This window comes from Gekko japonicus, unplaced genomic scaffold, assembly GCF_001447785.1.
Source record: "Gekko japonicus isolate JY-2015 unplaced genomic scaffold, Gekko_japonicus_V1.1 scaffold469, whole genome shotgun sequence".
Lineage (NCBI taxonomy): Eukaryota > Metazoa > Chordata > Lepidosauria > Squamata > Gekkonidae > Gekko > Gekko japonicus.
Genome location: NW_015173138.1, coordinates 48,757 through 72,065, shown reverse-complemented (window position 1 = coordinate 72,065; position 23,309 = coordinate 48,757). Strand labels below are relative to the sequence as shown.

At 41.1% G+C, this 23,309-nt stretch overlaps 1 protein-coding gene across 4 annotated transcripts in view; it reads left to right on the top strand.

Moving 5' to 3' along the window:
* Positions 1–22,912, top strand: part of UBR3 (ubiquitin protein ligase E3 component n-recognin 3 (putative)) — a 130,140-nt gene extending 107,228 nt beyond the window's left edge. For all 4 annotated transcript variants that reach the window (XM_015422265.1, XM_015422264.1, XM_015422263.1 and 1 more), the window contains 9 exons: positions 3,739–3,844; positions 5,837–5,937; positions 10,327–10,451; positions 14,369–14,476; positions 14,653–14,778; positions 15,032–15,211; positions 16,280–16,489; positions 21,518–21,657; positions 22,371–22,912. In XM_015422265.1, coding sequence (XP_015277751.1) covers positions 3,739–3,844; positions 5,837–5,937; positions 10,327–10,451; positions 14,369–14,476; positions 14,653–14,778; positions 15,032–15,211; positions 16,280–16,489; positions 21,518–21,657; positions 22,371–22,488 — 1,214 coding nt within the window. In that variant the 3' untranslated portion in view covers positions 22,489–22,912. The remainder of the gene's footprint in view (positions 1–3,738; positions 3,845–5,836; positions 5,938–10,326; positions 10,452–14,368; positions 14,477–14,652; positions 14,779–15,031; positions 15,212–16,279; positions 16,490–21,517; positions 21,658–22,370) is intronic.
* The last annotated feature ends 397 nt before the right edge of the window (positions 22,913–23,309 follow it).

Below are 23,309 nucleotides of genomic sequence, written 5' to 3'. Positions count from 1 at the left end.
AGCTTGCTACAATGCCGATCGATCCAGCGCGTGTGCACTAGATCCCATGGGTGTGAAGAAGAAGAAGAGAAGAAGAGATTGGATTTATACCCCGCCCTTCACTACCCAAAAATGTCTCAGAGCGGCTTACAAACTCCTTTCCCTTCCCCTCCCCACAACAGACACCCTGTGAGGTAGGTGGGGCTGAGAGAGCTCTGACAGAAACTGCTCTTTTTCAAGAACAGCTCTTATCAGAACTACGGTTTGCCCAAGGTCATCCAGCCAGGTGCAAGTGGAGGAGTGGGGAATCAAACCCGGTTCTCCCAGATTAGAGTCCGCACACTTAACCACTACACCAAACTGTGAATGCACAGATGACCACTCGAAGATCACCAGTTACACGTAAGCAACCTGTTTTTCCCTTTGGTAGTCGCTTTGCTGCCATAACAGCACAAGCATAAAGAAGTTAAGTTCATTTGTTTCCAGTAACACTTTTACCACCCTAATAGGAAGCAACTGTTGGGTGCTTTCCCCCCGTATGGTATTCACAGATGTGGTTTTGAAAAAAATCTGATAATCCCTTGGCAGGTACATATGTTCAAGCACCAGACAGATGAAGACAATAGCTTGGATCCAGTGGAGTATTTCCACAGTTGGAAGCATGTCCACTTGCAGAGCACAACTTTCTTGTCTTCCCTTTCCTACTGCAGCCCAAAATACTCCTTGAAATTTGGCTGCAGTGGCAGTGGAGGTGAGAAATGTGTATTCTGTGGCCAGAATCCTTCCACCTGTGGAGACACTGTTGGATCCAAGCCAGTGGTCTGAATGCTGCCACTCAGCTCAGTTTAAAGCCTTCTTTTAGTCCAAGGGGTGTTCCTCCAACAGAAGTGGGTCTGCCTCTGGCAGAAGAACCACTTCCAATGGAAGAAGGCTTCATGCTTTGCTAAGCCAAGCAGCAGCAGTCATACAGACCAACATGTGAATCTGCTCTTATTCACTCATCCCACCATCTGACCTGGATATAAAGCCTGATAATGGATCTTCATTCTTACTTGCATCTGACAAAGTTAGCTTTGACTCATGAAAGCTTATATCCTGGAAATCTTTGTTTATCTCTAAGGTGCTACTGGACTCAAATTTTGTTCTACCTTTATTCAGAAATCCTTCTGTTAGTTCAGGTGTTCTGCTTCCATAACAAGCAGTGTGGCTAGCTATCTGCGTCTCTGTGTGTGCAATATATATGCGTGTGTGTATACAATGTTTTTATATATAGATATATATACACAAACACACACATACATACACACACACAAATGATGTCATTGTAATTCAAACAAAAGAAGTGAAACTTTTCCCCCTGTTAGGCTGCAAAGTATGCTTTCAATAGAAGGCTCTCTGAAAATATTTCTCTGCTGTCGTCTCTTGGCATTAGCAATGCGAACTGGTTTTGTCTTCCTTCACTGCATCTGATTCAGAAAACAGGTGACAGCAAACCGTTCCAATGTCATCTGTGCCTTTCAATTATTTGACAAACCCCAGGAGCTAATTACAGCGCTCCAGCTCTCCAAGAATCAGCTGACTTCAGCATGAGACTGCTTTGGCCTCCCCCAGGGGCTTGTGAATAATTGTCTATTTGTGGGAAATGAATTAATTCCTCTTGTGATTTATATTTAAATCTAGGAGTGTGTTTTGATGATAACACATATAGGGAAGGAAGAATACAGATGAAGGGCAGTAAATAACAAAAGTGTGGTAAATAATGGATTTGGATCTCAGTTTTGTTTTTAAAAACACATACACCCAAACTGATTCTTACATGGAAACATTGACAGTGAACTCACAGTGAATTAATACAAAGAGGATTTTAGCTGTTATTATAAGTCATAACAAAGACTCCTTGAATCACCAGGAAAAGTGGGGTAAAATGTTTTAATAATAACTAAAATTGCTTTTTAATTGCTTTTTGAAGGTAAACATTGTTTCAAAACATATATATTTTAATGGATATTTAATTTAATAGAGGCATGTGGGGAAAATTGAAAATACCAGTAATACATAAAATTGCTTTTTAATTGCTTTCTGAAGGTAAAAATTGTTTCAAAACATATATATTTTTAATGGATATTTAATTTAAAAGAGGCATGTGGGGAAAATTGAAAATACCGGAGAGGATGCCCAAGCACAAGGCTCACTGAAGGGGCTTGTAAAGCTGGCTTTTGTATGAGAGACAGAGAATCAGTTCATCTAAATTAATTTTCTGTAATTCCAGCATCTGCCAGCTAGTTCTGACTGTCTATATAAGATCCAGTTGTATTTTGTTCAGCTCATTGCAATGTGACCTTGCAAAATGGTTCATGGTGTTCCAAAGCATCCGTAGTTCACTTCTAGCAGCACTGAAAGGTGATTAGACAAATTCATGGAAGTCATGTCTTATCAATAGCTGCTAACCATGATGGCTAAATGGAACTTCTGGGTTTAGAGGCAACATGTCACTGAATGCCAGCTGCTGGGAGGCAATGGCTATTTATTTCATTACCAGGTCTGATCAATGGACAAAGAAGTTTGGGAAAGAGGAGAGTAATGGAAGGAGAGTAATATGCAACATGATGTACCAGCAAGGATAGCTTGGCTTGTGCACAGCATAGTCAAGGTTCAACACTTGTCATAGCAATTTCAGTCAAAAAAATTTTTTCAGGTGGTTTCCACATGGGTTATTTGCCCTGGGTTCTGTGCTGTTGGGAAGCAGGGTTTTTTTTCATGCCTCCTCACAGCATCATGGGGCATTTATGCACTTTCCAGGTTTCCCCTGGCTTTCCTGCCCTCTTTCCCAAACTTCTTTGTTCATTGATCAGACCTAGTAGAGAAAACAGTAGCCATCCCCTCCCAGCAGCTGGCATTCAGTGACACATTGCCTCTAAAACCTAGAGGTTCTACTTAGTCATCATGGTTAATAGCTATTGATAGAGAAGTCTTCCATGAGTTTGTCTAATCACCTTTTAAAACTGTCCAAGCAAATGGCTTTCACTAAAACATGTGACAATTCCATGAATTAGTTGTATGTTGCGTGAAGAACTGTTTTCTTTGTCTGTCTTGAATCTCCTGCCGATCAATGTAGTTTCCTTTATGGACAGGTCACCTCAGGGAAAGTATAGGCGAACCACCAAGACAGGTCTTTCATAATCAAAATCCAGCTCTTCCCCCCTCCGTACCACATTTTCAAGCTCAATTGGGCCCCAGGATGCTTGGGAACATTAGCTCCCTGATGTTAGGTATGACTGCAAGTCTGGTTGGGGGATCCCTAACTCAGCTGTTGTCACGCATATCATCTAGTTTGGCTCAAAATCTGAAATAGAAGCTTTTACAACCCTCCTAAAAGCTGGCTGTAAGGGGCTCTGTTGGACCTTCTGCCAAAGTCCATTCTCCAGTCAATGGACAGTAATGGAGAAGGTGCAAGTACAGGTCATAGTCAAGCATAGTTGGTGTTTGGGCTCATGATCCCACTTTATTTTCACAAGTATTGTCTTGTTCAAGGTTCATCCAGGATTTAAACCCACATCTCCCTGATCCAATCTGCATGCAGTAAGCTATATTACATTACATTGGATCTTAATCTGTGTGCCGATTACAGTTGGTCATCAGTTTAGAGAAGCATAATATTTTGCACCTGAAACAAACCACTGCAAAGAAGTGTAAAGTACTTTAGTTCAGTCTGATCAAATCGTTGACTCACCAGCTGTTTTCTTCCATTTACCAATTCAGATCAGCTGTTTCATGTTTTGGCTATGCACATGCGACTCTACAGTATCGATTCTGCTTACAACCCATGGAAGAAGCTAACTCAGCTGATGGAAGACAAGAATCTGCAGTAAGTACAGTTCTTTGGAAAGACATCTCTGTGTGAAGCTTTAGCGATTTAATGGTTCTGTGAGGTAAATTGGCACAGAAGTGAGAGATTGGTATATATGATGCAAGTTACTGATAGGCCCTCAGAGGTGTAGCTGGAAAAGAGAAGAGTGGGCATTTTTCACAGGCAGAAGAAATATGGATGGTCTTACTCTCGCTTGGCATCCATTTGTATACATGTACGTTGAGAGCCAGTTTGGTGTAGTGGTTAGGAGCGTGGACTCTTAATCTGGGAGAGCCAGGTTTGATTTCCCACTCCTCCACATGCAGCCGCTGGTGTGACCTTGGGTCAGTCATAAGTTTTATCAGAGCTGTTCTCTCAAGGACAGTTCTCGAGAGAGCTCTCTCAGCCCCACCTACCTCACAGGGCGTCTGTTGTGGGGAAGGGAAGGGAGTTTGTAAGCCGCTCTGAGACTCCTTTGGGTAGTGAAGGGCAGGGTATAAATCCAATCTCTTCTCTCTTCTTCTTCATGACAAAAGCATTTTGTATGTAAACAGAGTTGCTAGCTGATAATTTTTAACATTTTCAAGTAATGCTAGTTCAGCCAGCAAGGGATCAGGCAGTTCTGGATTAAAACAAACAGAACAAATAGGTGACTAATTTGTCAGGTTTTTCAGTATTGCAGAGTAAAATTTGGTGTTCGGCAACAAACTCTTCGTGGAAACTTGGCACATATTGATTCATTTTACAACCATTCTGCTTTATCACCAGCAGAAGTTACATTAATTTGCTTTTTATTAACTGCTGCTGTGGCACCGTGTTTTGGGGAGTCACACTTATCAGCCTCCCTCATACAAGCCAGGGGATTAGCCGGATGGATCATTTTTGTGCTCTGTACAGACTTTTTAAATACAATTTCAGTGTCATGATGATGAAGAATTTGCTTAGGTTTTTAGTAAATGACAGAGCAGTTTTTAAGTATTTACTTAATGTGCTCTGGTGCTTGACATAAACTAAAGAAGCTTATCTAAACTCTGGCATTTTATATAAATTTACTTTGACAGTTCTTGCAGAATGAGTAAATGTAGGCAAATGGTTCACTTGTTCCACATTTTTGTAATGTTGCCAGACACCCTCCTATTTTGTGCAAGCTGAAATTTATAATTGATAATTTGAGAAACTGGTGTTTGACTTGAACCTTATATAATGGCATTGTTTCAGTAGAGAAGAAAAATATAACTATTGGAGTACAAACTTCAGGCATCGGGCATCCTGTTTTTTTCCTGTTTGGAAGCTGATAATTTGAAAACTGTTCTTAATTTTAAGTTTAGCAGCTTATTGAAATGTATCTGAAACAGATCGGCCTCTTACAATAGAACAGGAAGATTGCAGTGACTAAATAATAACAATTTGGTGTAGTGGTTAAGTGCTCGGATTCTAATCTGGGAGAACCGGGTTTGATTCCCCACTCCTCCACTTGCACCTGCTGATATGACCTTGGGTCAGTTACAAGCTCTGGCACAGCTGTCCTTGAAAAAGAGCAGTTTGTGTCAGAATTCTCTCAGCCCCACCCACCTCACAGAGTGTCTGTTGTTGGGAGGGGAAGGGAAAGGAGTTTGTAAGCCACTCTGAGACTCCAAGTGAAGGGCGGGGTATAAATCCAATCTCTTCTTCTTCTTCTTCTTTTTAGTTTATTTGTTTGCATAGGGTCATTTTTAATGTTTGTATATATATTTGTGTCCATGTACCTTCCACTGAATTTTTTGACACAGCAGCTCTGCTGAAGAGGCAAGCCACTTAAACCAAGCAGTGACTTGCTTCTTTGAGAGTGGAAGTTGAGACAATTCCTTTTTATAGAAATGCAGCTGCTGTCTGTCGTCTGGTATGCTTACAATTAAATGAGACTGCACTGATTAATATTTATTTTATTTATTTATTTTCATATTTATAGCCCACCCTTCCCGCAAGCGGGCTCATATAATTATTCACATAATCGTTCCCCTAATTTTTCAGGATGTGCGGTGAAGATCAGCCAGAGGTTCCAGTGCTTTACAGAGATGTACTTTCCCTTTTGCTCATCCAGATTTTGACCATGCCACAGCCATTGCACAAAGGTATGTTACGCAAATCCATAAATAATGAACCTGGCACTGTGTGTATGTCTTCTCTCCAAGGCGGCTTTTCAAATATTTTAAAGGCACCCAATCAGACACTTGCCTAGTGCACATGCTCAAATAATGACTTTGCTTTAGCTCTGGAAGTTGGCATGGAACAGAAAATTTTGTTTTGGTTTAACAGGCTTATCCGTGACTCCTGTCTTCTCCCTTTTATCAGACAATAGTACAGTAAAAACTGAGATCTAAAAATAACTATTAAATTCCTTGAGTTGGGGGGGGGTTTCCTCTATTTGACCTTCATCCTCTTTGCTTTAGTGGAAATGCTCTACATTTCTCATTGAACTGTGAACGCCTGAGGGTGAAAGAATAATTTATTTTAATTTAACAGCTTGAACTTTAGCAATTCTAATATTACAACAAAGATAATTGCTGTAATATAGTTTATGTAATGGGCTGCATATATGAATTTAAATATAAGTTACTGGGATCCCAGGATGTGTTTGAAGGGTCGATTTTATCACTGGCCATTTGATTTGAAGCTTTTAACTTTATGATTTTAAAATACTGCCCTGATTCTTTTACCAAAAGGTTCTATATTCTGTATGGTCTGGCAGTAAAAAGTGTTACTTCTAGGAACTGCAGAAGTTTAAATTGCCATATCGCTGGCTCCAGCTGTGTTTTGTTTGACATCTGGCATATTCCATTAAGAGGCATAATCAGCTATGTAAGGAGCCTTTTGTCCCCTTGATGCATGAAGATAATGCCTGTTAGGGTGAATAAAAGCCTTAAGAAGTCAATTAGGTTGAGTATTCAACCAGAACTGTGTCTAAAATTGGAAAAGTATCATGATTTGAATATATCCTTTTAAAATTTTCTCTGGGTCATACAGAAAATGGGAGAATAGCTTAGTTATTTTATCATCCACTGGTTTGGTGAATTCTACTAAATTCCATAGTCAAATGGAGGAGTGCAAAATTACTTTGATTGTATAGGGTCTAGAATAACATGCTGGTGTGAACAAACCAGGGTTGTAGTCCTGTTTAGTTATGAAGATTACTAGGTAACCTAGCACAGGTCATTCTGTCTTTTCCTAGTCATGAGAAGTGAGAACATCTGAGGACTTAAGCCTTACCCAATGATTTGGACACCAGAAATTGCTGTAAATATTAATCATAGTTTATTTGGCCGTGGGTGGTAAAGCCTTGCAAACCAAAGTCAAAGGCGTGGGGTGCAAATGTTTTTAATCTTTACAGCACAGCATGATCTGTCAACAGCCTACTAACTATGATAGCTAAATGGAGTTAAAAGTTCAGAGCTGGTTAGCTTCAGTGAACCAGCTGGTGAGGGTGGGGGTACAGTAGGCGAGAGGTGTTAGCCACCTAGCTGGTCAAGAGTGGAAAGGACCACCGACAGAGTTGTGGCTTCTGTATTCATGGCAAGCTAGATTCGAGTCCAGGAGTACCTTAGACACTAGCTAGATTTTCAGGGGTATAAGCTCCCAAGAGTCAAAGCTCCTTTCTTGTTAGTCTCTAAGGTGCTCCTGGACTCAAATATAGCTCTTCTACTGCTGACCAATATGGCTACCCTCCGAAACGATATTCATGACAGTATGATGACTTAGACATCCCAAGGGCCAATGTGGGGCAGAAAGTATGGGGTTGGACTTGCTAGCATGGAGGCAATTGGATAACAAAGTGCTCAAACCTTTTAAAGAATTAAATGAAATGTTATTCAGTTAGATCTCTTTTAAATCATATGGGGTGACAGGATAAAAGTCCTGTTGTATATGTGTGCATTTACGCAGTGGTTTGATTGGGTTGCAAGGATGTTCGTTACTACACCAGTTGCTTATTCTCACATATTGCTTCACATGGATGTTTAATAAACCAGCATCATAAAATAGGAAGCTCTCTGCACTGAAACAGTTAAACATTTTCAGTGTCACTAAGAAAGGGAGGATCACAAAGAGAAGGAAATTCCTACATCAGTTGCACAAACGCACTGCATTACTAGTAGTTTTAAAGATGTCAGTCAGGTGAAGTGGGGTTCTATTTCCAGATCTGTGAGGCATCTGATTAATATTTCTAGAGTATTTAATTTTCTTTCTTTTGTCTTGTGCTGGAATAGCTGCCAGGTTGTCATTTGTAATAAGCTCTCTTTTGCTTTAAATATCTACATGGTATTCTGTGAGAAAATTAGCACTTAATAAGTGGTATCCAAATGGCAGTTCTTGTCCTTCAAGCACGGCCTTGGGAATTGTATTAACTATCTGATTAACTATTGAATGGCCTCAGTTATCTTTTTCAATCCAGCAATGATTAAGGCAAAATAAATGCCATTACATTGTTCAGACTCTTCATTCTGAGTAGAAAATTGATGTGAAACCACCTCAGAATAGAGAATACCATAAATCGAACCCGTCATTGTGGAGAGGTTCCATACTAGAACATTTTTAGGCAGTTTCCCCCCCCCCCCTCCATCATTTTTATCAGTGGAGAATTCGAAAGGGTAAGAGGATGTAAGTATTCTGTGGATTGTGTGTACCTGCTTGTGTAGTTTAAAGGATTATAACAGTATTGAAGATAGTTTGCTGAACATGTTAAAGTAGGCCACAAACAGAATGAGTATGTGTTCAAATATGTGGTAGTTTTCTCCACACACAATACGTGTATAATCATGTGAGTTTGCCATTCTTTGTCCATCAAACAACTAAACCCCAGCTAATGGTATAAGAGGGAGCTTGCTAGAGGAAGGGGAAAGGATAGGCTGTGTGATAAGAACAATGTTTCTGAATTAGTTAACTATAGCTACTGGGGAGCCAATATTGAGTCAGCACTGGCCCACTGTGGCAAAGAAGGCCAATGCTTTTTTTTAGCTTGTACCAGCAGGAACATCACTTCAGGTAATCTGCAAGTTGCCATGTTCTGCCCAGCATTAGTAAAACCTCACATGGGGTAGCATGTTCATTTTGAGACATCCCAACTTTACACATTGGAAAAAGGGTACATAGAAGAGCTACAGAGGACAACAGAGTAGAAGCCTGGTGCATTTGTGTGTGGATAAATCGGGGGTCGTATCTGAACTGCTGATCCATATTTACCCATTGAATTGCTTTCCAGTGGAGAAGCCTAAATGCCCAGATTCCCTGCGAAATTGGTTGCTGAGTTGTTTTGATGTTGCAGAGTCTCCTTTCCTCTCAGCAGAAAAAGCTTTAATGAAACATTGGCACAGTGAACATTTCCAGAGTAATTGAAATAGTGATTCCTTTTTCTTACTTTGCTTATCAGGCAGGCTCCTTTACTGAAGCTGTAGCCTTCCAGCACATGACATTTAACTTGGTATTTACTTGGCATTTGGGACTAGGCAGCAAGACAGAATGTGCTGAGTTTTTGTAAGTGTCCCTTTCTGAAGGCAGTCCTTTAGATTAGAACCTTGTTAAAGTTGACGGTTTCTGAGGGGAACCTAACGCGTCTGCAAAGTTTTCTGCAGGCATATTTACCTCTAGAGCAAATACTAGTTTCCAAATTATTCTGTGAGTTGCACATTATGCTCAGTTTGCTTTACCCTGTGTAATAAGAGTGCTTTGGGGTACAGATGATGTAGTAAGAAGCCCCTCATGAGCAATGTTCCCTCTAAGCTGAGTGAGTGTGAGCTAGCTCACAGTTTTTTAACCGCTGGCTCACACATTTTTGTCTTCGCTCAGAAAGAATGACTCCAAAGCAAACTGATTTACGCAGTAGCCAAATTGCTCGCTCACAACTTTAATGCCAGTAGCTCACAAAGCTGATTTTTTGCTCACAAGACTCCACAGCTTAGAGGGAACATTGCTCATGAGGTGTATTCAGGGTCCTCATATCTACTTGGGCACACAGCCAGTGCTCTAGTTAAACCTCAAAATGGAATTATCATTGGTTTACAAAAGATGTGAATTCCTTGTACTGTTTTCTGATGGAAGACTTTATGTCTTTTCATCTCATTATTCTGGTCCTGTTTTCAGGACATATTTAATCGTCCAGATGGTGCAAAGATTATCAATTTGTATATTTGTCTGTGTTTTTATTTATACTCCTCATCTAACTTATAAAAGGTATCAACAAAAACAAAGCCATAAGATCACACGTTGTAAACAGAAGACCGTCATTTATAGCAGCTTTAAATAGTTGATTTAAAATAGCAGTTGTAAATATAACACTTCTGTCTTGCAGGTATGGCTGTCTTGACATGCAAAGCATAAAACAATACATTAAAAATGCAACTGGGTGCATATGGATTACCCAGTTAGAAAAAATTTTATTCGCAAATTTACAGGGTGTATAATTGGGCTATAAAATGTGAGACTTAATTTGAAATGCCCAAATGACAGTGTCTATTTTTCTCTTTTTATAGAACACTTTACCTGTATCATAAAGGTGCTTTTCACATTATTGTATATACAAGCCCTCATCGCACTTTCTGTTAAAGGCAGCACTGATGACAGGACAACTTGGATGAACTCAGGAGCTTTGAAAAAGGTTTGTGAGTTTATGATGATATGTGGATAGATTGCTAAATCTGCACTTCTGCCCCTTATGCAAACTGAAGTCACTTTGTTTTCATTGCATCTTAATGTTTTCATTGCATCTTAAATGTATTTAACTCTGTACTGTGTTGTCGTCCGAATCTGTCTTAAATTCATTCCTATGTTTCCCAAGAACAGTCTTATGTTTGAGATAGTATCATCTCTCCTTGTTGGACAATAGAGTCACTTTTCAGCGACTCCCTGATGTGCTGTCCTGTCTTTTGAGCAGTCTTTTGTGGAGTTCCTCAGATCTCTTTCCATTCTGCAGGCTGCTTAGTTTTACTTTACTTTCTGTGTTTTGGGCATCTGTTCAGTTTTCAGAAATGGTTTTCCTCTTTATTTCTTCCAGCATGAAATAGGAGAGTCAGTTCTAATTTTCAAATTGTAGTTCCTTTTTATAATAGTAAAGGTGGTGGCACCGGCTTGTGGCAATCACAAAAGGCAGCAAAACCACAACACCCACTGACAAGGGAGGGGTTTCTGCATACTTGGGGGAGGGGCTCCCAAGGTGTGTACAACAATTTTGATTTTGTAAATCACACACACAAAAAATCGAAAGGCCAGATAATCTCAGCGAGGCATGGAGCGCTGAATTCAATTGAGAGTCAGGCAAAAATAATGCAGAAGGGGATGGCTTGCTCCAGCCCTTGGGAGCTTATAGAATCCTGGAGAGGACACTCCTCTGTGGGGAGGGGGGGATTTTTATTCCTTTCTCCTGTCTCCTTGCTGGCCCCCAGCCATTTCCCTCTAATTCCGAACTTCATAGTTGATCTCTTTTCAGTAGGGCAGCAAAATGGAACCACTCATACAGCCAGGAGCAATTTCTGGGTACCTGAGAAGACTCCCAGATGAACACCAGAAAAATGACTTTCTCCTGAGCATGCTCCGTGATGGGGCACAGAATATTATCATAAGTTATATATCACTTACGATAACATTCTGTCTCAAAGCAGGGAGGAAAGAAGAACAGAGTGAGGGGAGGGGAAACTGGCCTGCTTGAATCCCTGCCAGTTTACGGTATGCTGGAGAGATCAGGATTGCATCATTCATAACATGAGGCACGCATCCCTAGGCCTTAATGCCCTGGCCCCTGCCAGTACAGGATGCTATGAACTTTAGAAGGTTCTGTCCACCTTGCAGCTCAAACACAACAGTCCCATAGTTTGGAGGAATTCATTTTTAAATTCAAAACGGGCAGAGACCCTGATAGCTGAAGGTATCTTGACAGGGGAGATGAAAATAGCATGTCATGAAAGGGCCGAAAACATCCTAGTCCTGCCATTGTACCACTCACATTTAGGGCTTCCTGCTTACCTCACTCCAAACAGCACCAGTCAAGGAAGCTGAGTTACTGTGGTAGACTGCTGAGGTTCAAGGCTAAGTGAGTAGGAAGACAGTAATCTAACCCAGACCTTAGCCTGGTTGCACTATGGGAGGCATTTTCTAATCGTTTATCCCTTCTTTGTTCCCCAACCCCTTGCAGGACCCAGATTTGTTGGGTAATAAAAATGGGTGGTGTGTCCATAAGACCTTCAACATCATTTCATTAATACCGGTATAATGAATATAATATAATTTCATTAATATTAATATTCATTTTATTAATATAAAATCGAAGGTATGTGAACAGAACATCAAAAATAAGAAGCAGCAGTAGTGTAGATTTGATAGCATGAGAGGTTCCCTGTTATGCAAATGTGGACATGGTTTGGCAGAAGATTGCACAGTGTAGCGCCAGTTTGGTGTAGTGGTTAAGTGTGCGGACTCTAATCTGGGAGAACTGGGTTTGATTCCCCACTCCTCCACTTGCACCTGCTGATGTGACCTTGGGTCAGTCACAAGCTCTGGCACAGCTGTCCTTGAAAAAGAGCAGTTTGTGTCAGAGTTCTCTCAGCCCCACCCACCTCACAGGGTGTCTGTTGTGGGGAGGGGAAGGGAAAGGAGTTTGTAAGCCGCTTTGAGACTCCTAGTGAAGGGCGGGGTATAAATCCAATCTCTTCTTCTCTTCTTCTTCTTCTTCATTATACGTGTTCCCATTGTATGCTGACTGTTGCAACACCTAGTTATACTGTTGTTTACTGCGGAAATTCTGCTGTCAGAATGTTATGAAACCTGAGTTTAAAGCAGATCGATTCTATATTATATCCAGTTTGTTGCTATAAATGACATGGCAGTTGATAGACACTGTTATATATTGGAGACCATAACGCTGAAGCAGATTGCAAGCACTTCTCGCTTTATATTCTTTCACGGACAATTTGATAAATATAGCCTATTTTCCCCCTTAATAAAATACAAATAGTAAGTCAGATTTTATCGGGACATATATTTAAAAGGGCCCAACTGCTGTCTGTAATGAAATATATATATATTTTTCATGAAAATATGGCATACTTGAGAGATGGCTTTTTCATGCCAAGAACAAAGAAGCCTAGTCAAATAGATATTTAAAGGATCTTAAAAGTATATGCAGGACATAAGACAGTAGGAAAATGTTTCTGCAACTTTTAAACGATGCTCTGTTCTGATAATCTCAATATAATGCCTTATAAATAAGAGCAGTACTTACAGTGGCTGGAATCCAGAAATCTCCTTTAGGGTCACCTGAAGACTTGTGGAATTTTTGACCTTTTTCCTTTGAACCATTATGCCTGTTTGTGAGCTCTGTGAATACAAACAAAGAGCACGCCATTAATTTTGCTGTGGGGTATAGAGCCATGCATGCAAAAAATTGACATCCTCTGGTGAAGAGAATGGAGAAGCCCTTATTGGTAAAGAGCTCCACGTGTGCACTAGAGCTTCTGTATCCTGGGCCTGAGTCAGATTGGGTTGGGGCTCCCTCTCCCGACTTCGATGGGGCTCCTTTGGTGCCATCGTCGGAGGTTAGGAGTTTGGGTGTGCTCCTGGACTCCTCCTTAACGATGGAGGCCCAGGTGGCAGCCACCGCCAAGTCAGCCTTTTACCACCTTCGGCTGGCGCAGCAGTTGGTTCCTTTCCTCGACCGAGATGACCTGGCTACAGTGATCCAGGCGACGGTCACCTCAAGGCTAGACTACTGTAACGCTCTCTACATGGGGCTGCCTTTATCGCATATTCGGAAGCTGCAGCTGGTGCAGAATGCTGCAGCAAGGCTGTTGATGGGTCTCACTAGACGGGACCACATCCGGCCTGTGCTGAAAGTGCTGCACTGGCTGCCAATGGCGTACCGGATTCGCTTCAAAGTGCTGGTTTTAACCTTTAAAGCCCTATATGGCCAGGGTCCGGCTTACCTAAGGGACCGCCTTTCCCCACATGTTCCCCCAAGGGCACTACGGTTGGGAATCAAAACCTCCTGGATATCCCAGGCCCCAGAAACATCAAATCTGCTGTCACCAGGGCCAGGGCGTTTTCGGTGGCGGCTCCTACCTGGTGGAATGAGCTCCTAGAGGAGATCCGGGCCCTGCAGGACCTGGTGCAGTTCCGCAGGGGCTGTAAAACAGAGCTCTTCCACCAGGCTTTCGAGTAGGAGCCGCCGCCACCATTATTCCACCATCACCCCTCATCTCCGCACCTTGACCATCGGTGGAGTGGGTATTATTGGGGGCGTGAGACGTTCCTTGGCAGATGACAGTGCAGTTGGGATGCACATGGTTGGTTGTTGTTCTGGTATAAAAACTCCAGAACCCCATCTTGAAATCTACAGTTACGAAATTCTGGAGCACCGATATTTTTTAGTGTATTATGCATATTGTATTTTATATTGTTTGATATTGTTCATTGTTTTAACCAGGCATTTATGCCCCTTGTGAGCCGCCCTGAGCCTTCGGGGAGGGCGGGATATAAATGTAATGATAAATAATAATAAAAAAATAAACTTACTCTTCACAACAGAATGTGTCCAATGCAAAAACATCTCCTGAAGCGTTACTGAGTCATGTGATTAGTGAACTCTCCAAAGGGAAGGTGTACGATCAAGAGGAAACCGAAGATCTATCCATGGTAAGGGTTACATATTTCAGTGTATAAAGCACAGGTTTCAGTAACAACTAATTAAATATCGGATAAATATGAATTTTTAATTCTTTGCTAATAACAATGTGATAGCAAATTCCTTATATGCAAGAGAGAATCTACACTAGTCAGGAGCTAATTTTTCCCTCATTATCCTGTTTTAGGATAGCAATAGTGCTTGGTGTCCACACTCCATAGAGACTTATTTGCAGCAATTCTGCCTGCCTTTCCTCAGGATAACTAGCCTTCTTCAGCACCATCTTTTTGGAGGAGAGTTACCCAGCTGTCAGGTATGATGAGAAGCCAAGTCCTTAATCAGACATAAGAAAACAATATTCGTATATCCTGTGAATAAATATAAAATCATAGAGGCCTGCTTTAAACTTTCTGTACAAGTCTGCCTAATAAGCTCACACATTCCGGCTGCCAGTGTTGTTCTTCCGAATGGATGCATCATGGATCATTGCCTCATATCACTTCTTGGTTTGGCTTCCATTTTTGCATTTGTGATGCGTCTGACTTTCTCCACTTATGTTTTAAAAGGACGATGAGGAGTTTACAGTTCTTGCCAACTGTCTGGGCCTATTACCATCGTCTTTTCAATCCTCGCATCAGTTTTCCAGTGCCTCATGTCTGGATTGGCCTGTGCCAGCCTTTGACATAACATCCCAGTGGTGCTCAGAGCTGGTTTCATTTGCAGTTAAACATCCAAAACAAGTAAAGGTAGGTACAGAATTTTCCCACCTCTTGCTATAAAACAATACAATGGAATAACATATTTGGCTTGCAAAGCACCATTCACTGTTGTTGGCCCCTTCAGATTTTATTCTGTTAAAGTGTGTTTTAAAAATACACATCGCAGCAAAGCCAGGGGTACAGTTAGTTTCAGAGGGTTAGCCATGTCGGTCTGCAGTACAACAGTTAGATTTGAGTCCAGCAGCACCTTAAAGACCAACCAGATTTTCAGGGTATAAACTTTTGAGAGTCAAAACTCCTCTCATGAGACACCCCCTTATTCAGATGTACAGGCAATGGCCTATTGGAAGAGAAGGAGAAGAGTAGGGATTTTTTTACCCTGCTTTTCTCTACCTTGAGTCTCAGGGCAGCTTACAGTCACACTCCCACCATCTTCTCACAACAGTCACCTTGTGAGGTAGGTGGGGCTGAGAGAGTTCTGAGAGAAAACTGACTGGCCCAAGGTCACCCAGCAGGCTTCAGTGGGGAATCAAACCCGGTTCCCCAGATTAGAGCCCACCACTCTTAACCACGCTGGCTACACCACGCTATTAGCAAACTGGTTTTGTCTTGATTGGGCTACCAGCATGATGTGGTCAGCATTTAACTGCTGCTTTATCCAGTACGGTAATCAGCATTTCAGTAACCTGTCTAGTTGATGAACAATTGAATTAGACTGTGGACGTATTTGCTAACCCCAGATGAAGCTCCAGTGATTCAAGTAGTACCTTTGCCTGTCTACAGTAGTAAGCATTAAGCTGGGACCACCTGATAGTTGAATTAGTGATCAACTGAGAGTCGGTTGCACGTGGCTTTAATTTTGTTTAGAGAAGAATAGACTACATGGTCTCCTTGTGTTGTGAGGGAAAGTATTAGTGACCTTTTTGTTACCAAACTAACAGATGGATGCTTAGCTTTAGGATGAACATAAGATGGAACACACACAGAAAATGGGCACATTTAAGGCATATAACCCCCCCCCCCCCAAAAAAAAACCCCAAACCCTCATTTAACTTGTATACTACTGGAGACTTATATGTACATTTCTTTTTTCAGATTTTATCTTTGCAGGAATCCAAATGGGATTTACCACGCCTCCTACAGTTGCCTGAAAATTACAATACTATTTTCCAGTACTATCACAGAAAGAGTTGTTCCGTCTGTACCAAGGTCCCCAAAGATCCAGCTGTCTGTCTAGTTTGTGGCACTTTTGTGTGCTTGAAAGGACTGTGCTGCAAACAACAGAGCTACTGTGAATGTGTGTTGGTAAGAGATGACTTTACCATTTTTGTTGTGAGATGACTGATAATTATCTCTTTGGAAAAGAGTGTGAATTGTCATAATTCCAGTTTGACTGCTGGTGTGAAATGCACGCTTCACCTTAGCCTCTGTCACTTGTTAGTGTTCTTTTTACCCTTAGAACAACAGGACTTTGAGAATGCTAAATGGGAGTAGCTACTTATGGTTGTTAGATCTCAGTCACCAAGTACCGTTCTTTCTAGTATTCTCAGCTCCACTCCTACAAAAACATAGGACCCTGCCTAATATTTCTTTTTCTTTCTTTCTTTTGCCATCAAGTCACAGCTGGGAGGGTGTCATTCTATGCCCCCATGTTATACTGATTTCATTCTTTACTTGACCGTAGTGAGGGAAAAAAATCAAGTCACAGCTGACTTATGGCTACCCCATTGGGTTTTCAAAGCAAGAGACATCATGACCCTAGTATTCCTAGGAGGTCTCCCATCTAACTACTAGCCAGGGCTGACCATGCTTAGCTTCTGAGATCTGGCAAGATCAGGCTAGCTTGGGCAACCCAGGTCAGGGCCTAATATTTCTAGGGAGCAAATGTTTCATGGATTTCCCCCCTCCCACTGCAGACCTCTGACCCTCCCCCATGCTGTTCCTTGTCCCCAGAAGCAGCGGGGGGGGGGGCATTTGAAGCTACAGTGGAAGGGAGGAGATGAGAAATCTGCCCTCCACTGAAAGAAATCCTTCCATCAGTGGTAATTTTCTTTTCTTTTTATAAATTTTATTTATAACTTTTACATTATACATAACGGATGCATCACATACATTAATGTATTCAGAATATCATGAGTCTATTTTGGTAATTATTTTCTATCCGTATATAAAATCTATGCCACCTTTTATTGAACACATCCTCATCTTTCACTTGTATAAACAATGTTAAATTGTCCATCTCAGCTATGTCCAACATTCTATGAATCTATTCTTCTCTTGAGGTTATTTTCTCTTGTTTCCAATATTAAGCAAATATAATACGAGCTGATGTTAGCATATATGTTATTACATATTGATCTATTTTATTACAATTATCTGGTAAAATATTTAACAAATAGATTTCAGGACACGAAGGTAAATCTATAGCTATGATTTCCAGTATAAGATTCCGTATTTGACACCAATAATTTTGTGTTACACTACACCTCCACCACATGTGGTATAGTGTGCCCACACTATGTTTACATTTCCAACAGTTTTTCAATAAATTTTTATAACACTTAGCTATTTTATCTGGTGACCAGTGCCACCTGTAGAACATCTTATATATGTTTTCTTTGTATGGTATTGCTCGTGTATATTTTATAACTTTCTATATTTTGGACCATTCATCTATGACAATGTTATAACCAAAGCCATCCAGGATATCATTGGCGCTTTGACTACTTCATCTAGTAAATACTCTTGAAGGAGGAAATTATGCAGTTTCTGAATCGTCTTATCGCTTGAAGATAACCATATTTTTTCTATGTCTAATTTCGTATCTTGGAATCCAATTTTTTTATCCTTATTATGCCTAGTTATTAATTGTACATTTTCCCACCGTCAATTTAATATTTTGTAAACATAGTTCTTCTTGAGTTTTCAGCCTATTATTTTTATCTAGTAATGTTTCATATTTTTCCATTGTATCTTTTGTTAGTAAAGTTGGTTTTATAAAAGCTTCCATTGGTGAGATCCATTTGGGTATTTTATTATAAAACTTCTCTTTTACTTCTTTCCATACTTTAATTAGGGCACCTTGTATGGTATGTTGATGGAAACTTTTATGTATTGTATCTTTATCATACCATACATACGCATGCCATCCCATAACGAGATTATGACCTTACAGATTTAAAAGTCTTCTGTTTTCAAGTGACAGCCAGTCTTTAATCCATATCATAGCTGTGGCTTTATAATAAAGTTGCCAATTTGGTATCCCCATTCCCCCTCTTTCGTTTTTATCCTGTAGCAGTTTCCATTGGATTTGTAGTTTCTTTTTTTGCCATACAAATTGTTTGCATATTTTACCTAAATCTTTAAAGATATTTTGGTTTCTCAAAATTGGTAGATTCATTAGTGGTAATTTTCAGTGGAATCCAAGCTGTGTATCCAGGAGCTCAACCAAAATGGTAGGAACATAAAAATGAGATTATTAAGCCTTGGGTTAGAATCACATGGAAGCAAGTCAGGTCAGGGCCAAAAAGGTAGTATTTATTTAAACGATTTGAAGCTACTAATAGTGGTAGCCAGGGGTCGTTTTGTAGAAAAATAGCTAGGGGGACTCATTAGCATAACTCATTAGCATATGCCACACCCCCTGACATCACCGGAAGTGTGTCATAAGGCAGTACTTGCGGGGGGCATTCCCTTTTGCTACACTGCTTATTTTCTTCTGCCTAGCAGTCCCCATATCCTTACATTTCCCTGCTTCCTTCTCTCCTTCCCAGCCACAATCAGCCAACCTTTTCTCTTCCCTTCATATACCATCTAATCAGAGGTGTCGAACTCATTTATTATGAGGTCTGGATCTGACATAAATGTCACTTTGTTGGGCTGGGCCATGTGTGCCATAAAATGTAATGCCAGGTACCAAAGAGATAAACTTTATAAAGGACACAGGCAAAACCAATTAACAATATTATTTTTTACACAAAATACAAACTTGCTTAAGACATTAACACTCTTACAATATTTCCTTACAGTATCTCCCTGATGCCCACCCTCCCACTTCTACTCTCTGGCCCCGTTCATACGAGCCCATTTGGGCCGGGAGCGGGACGGAACTGGGGCGGAGCAAACAGGCGCGATCTCACCTCAACATCTGGTGAGCGTGCCGTCTCCGTCCCTGATCCGGCCCAAATGGCAATACCCCGCTGCAAAGACGAACCACCTATCTAGGTGGTAGCAATCGTCTGGGGCGCCCCAAGCCGGCCGTGGGATCGGCGGCGCGTCCTTGCGCCGCCGCATCCCGGCCCCCGGCCGTACTGCGCATGCTCGGGCATGCGCAGTTCGGCAGCCTCCCCCTCCCATCTGGCTCGTCCTCCCCGGCGTCTGCTCTTGCCGGGGAGAAGAGGCGCTGCGGCCAGGGGATCCGTGGGATCCCGCCGCAGCGTCTCAACTTTGGAGCGGCTCTATTTAGCCGCGCTTTACCTCGTCGTTTCCCTGCCGTGTGGCAGGGGCCTTAGGCGGCCAATCAGAGCAGGTGCTACATAAATCCTAGCAAGCAATGGTATCTAACACAAGGCTCAGGCATTAGCTGCATTTAATACAAATACCTCTTCATATTGAGAACCAATAACAGTAATTCCCTCCAAAACTATGTCATCTCCTGATTGGCCTGCTACACTCTAACAGCCAACCAAAAGGAAGATCTCAGGATCCTTGCAGACTATGAAGCTTGGCAAGAAGCTCAGGCACAGAAACAATACATAACACTGGCCTAGTGTAAAAGAGTGGACTGTAGAAGTTGTGTCATTGATGATAGTTTCAGAATGTATTACTTACAGGGTTTTTTGTAGTCATTATAAAGCAAAAACTCAGCTCTGATTCCTTTCAAACTTTTGGTGTCTGACTACATAGTTAGAGATACTTTTTTTCCTAGTGAGAGTCGGTGTGCTGGAGTCATTAGAGCATCCCACTAGGCCCTGGGAGACCCTGTGGAAGCTTTCTGAGTGACCTTGGGCCACTTGCCAATCTCATCCTAACCAATGTCACGGGGTTGTTTTGAGGATAAAATGGAGGAGGATGGAATAATGGAAGACTATTTGGGGCCCCTTGTGGGGAGAAATGAGGGGCATAAATTAAGTAAATAAATAAATAGTAGTTGGGGTGCCTTGATCGAATACATATATGTCCCCTCCCCATAAATGGTTTAATTTATTTATTTATTTATTTATTTATTTATTTATTATTAGATTTATACCCCACCCACCCCCAACGGGCTCAGGGCGGCTACAACAGAGGCAATTGCCATAACAACGACTAAAACAACATAAAAACAATCATTAAACAGTATAAAACAGTCATTAAGTAAAGTGCGGTGCTCTTGATGTTAAATTTTCTTAATCCAAGATGAATTCCATTCATCAACCTAACCCGACAACAAGCATTCTTCGGTTAACTAGGAGTCTGCCCAGGGCCGGCTCACCTCCAGATCTAATCCACCGAAGAAGATGGCAACTTGGTGGTGGTACAGTGACGGCGGCGGCTCCTATGCAAAGGCTTGACGGAAGAGCTCCGTTGAATAATAGCTAATTCTAGATTGTCTTTAAAGGTCATTATGTCACAGGATAGATAGAGTTATGCAGGAAAACAAGAGGGGAAAGTTTGTACAATACCTATATTAAAGGGTGTGTTTGATCCCATTTAGTACCTAAAATAAACTCCTTCTGAATGTCTAGGTATACAGTTCTTGGTTTATAGCCACCTGACAGTGTGCACTGCACAGACTAAGGAACAATAAGACTTGATTATCATGAGGAAAGCTAATTGTTTAGTTCTTCAGAAAGTATGTCAAGAAACAGCCATGGTGATCAGGTCTTTTCCTTCTGTCAGTGAAGTCACTTTATTTAAATACAAAACTTAATAACTGGTCATTATAAACCTCTGTTAACTAATCCATGTCACAGCAAACCCATCTTTGTCATAAATTTGTTTCTGGTTTATTGCACACTTTTTAAAATGCTTTACATGGAAGTAATTCTTTTTGTTTTAGTGGAACATTTGCATAAGTGTTCATAGGGGCACTTACATCTTAGATAGCTTTCCTCCTGTTCACTGGTATTTGGAACCAGTATATTTGTAAAAGCATAGTGGCCCATAATGTTTAGGATCATGAATTCCTTCCTTGTTTAAGAAATACAGTGACAAAATGCAGAAAAGATGATATATCAAACTGTTAGCACTCTGAAAGTATATGATTAGTAATTTGATCTAATGTCCTTGTTATTTATTTTAATGCCACTTAACCGTACTTTTCTCCTCTCCTCTCTTTAAAAAAATCTTTAGCACTCACAAAATTGTGGCGCTGGGACAGGCATATTCCTTTTGATCAATGCCTCTGTAATCATCATCATTCGTGGTCATCGATTTTGCCTTTGGGGTTCTGTTTACTTGGATGCACATGGTGAAGAAGACCGAGACCTCAGGTAACTAGCTAATTCTTGCTTATGACAGTAGTTGTCAGACTCTTGTTTTGAAGGGGGGGGGGATGCCTCTGTCAAGGAGGTCCTGGCATCCCTCCCTACAAGGCTCCTAGTAAATCAGGAGAAATAGTTGTGAATATGTTACTGACCCTCTTTAGCCAATTTACCAAGCTGGTTTAGAGAGTTGTTCCCCTTGGCATCTTCTGTAGCTTTTTGGGCTAAAGAAGGCTTACAGCAGCATAAAACCTAAGAAGGAACCAACCATTAAAGAAAACCTGTGTAACAAAAAGAATTTCACAGCTGCCCAGTCAAAAATGTTATTAACTGAACACAGAATCCTGAAGAAACATCACTGAAGAGGCCGTACAGGGCTCTTTTGGGAAGGGCCTTCCAGTCGCTTTTAGAGGTCTGTAGAGTGATGGCTACCAGAAGCAAAATTAAGAAGAACTCTGGGGAAACAAAGTAAAAAAGGAGATATTTATAGGGCTGGACTAAGCAACCCAATCATTTACATGGGGCAGCAACCATGTTCAAGAATGCCAGTGAAGCTGTATGCACTCTGAGAGGGGACTCCTCTCAGTGCCATGGAAGATGTTGTGGGGGGGGGGGGCAACTCCTAGGTCTCTTCTAGAGTGGGTGCTGTAATGCAGCAGTTAACCTTGGGCCAACCCTGACTGTTCTCTGTACTGTTGATCTTTCCCCCCTCCCCTCTGCAGGCGTGGGAAGCCTCTCTATATGTGTAAGGAAAGATACAACGTGCTGGAGCACCAGTGGATTTCGCATACCTTTGACCACATCAACAAAAGATGGGGGCCACATTACAACGGTCTGTAGATCGCTACCCATCACCCACACTCTCGCATCGCCTTTACGATGAATGCCACTTTGACTGGCTTAAGCTTTAAGAGGATGGGAATTTGGTGGCTTCGCTGGGGAAAAGGAGTGAAGCCATGCCTTCCTGCGAAAGCCCTGGGTTAGATAGGTGCTGGTAAGAAGAGATTTAGTAATGGCAAAAAGAATGCAAAATGAATCAGTGCTGGTTAACTTGAGAGCAAAGCTTACATTCATTTGTCCAGCTGTTGCTTTTTAATCCATTATTAGACAAGCACAAATCATACTTTTTAAAAAAGCAGTGCCAGTACATGGCTATTGAGCATTTATTTTTCGCTGATAGAGTTTGTTTATGCTGAAAACACTGTATGGATGTAGTTACCTTGCTTAAACATATTGCTTTCCCCCGCCCTTTTGCCTTTCTTTGTGTTGCTTTAAATTTTTGCTTGATATGTATTTGTAAGTATGCAAGAGTTTGTAACACCATTTTTTTTTGTTTGGTTTCTCTGAGATTGTATAGAAAAAAAATGGTCTAAAAGATTTTTAGAGAATATTTCGCTTATTGCCAGAGAGCAATTTGAAATAGTTTCAGGCATTGCTGAAGAAAAAAAAAACTTATTCATTCTCAGGAATTTCATAGATATACTCCAGAGATTAGTGAAATAGCTGTAAAATAGGTAGCTTGCTGCTCTTATTTAATTAGGGTGCATTCACAAGTATTCTGTCTTTGCCATTTCAGAGAGCTTTTATTTTCTTGTAATTCTAACACATCCATTTTACTGTGTGCACATATACAGATTTTGTAAATGCCCGATGGTGGATCA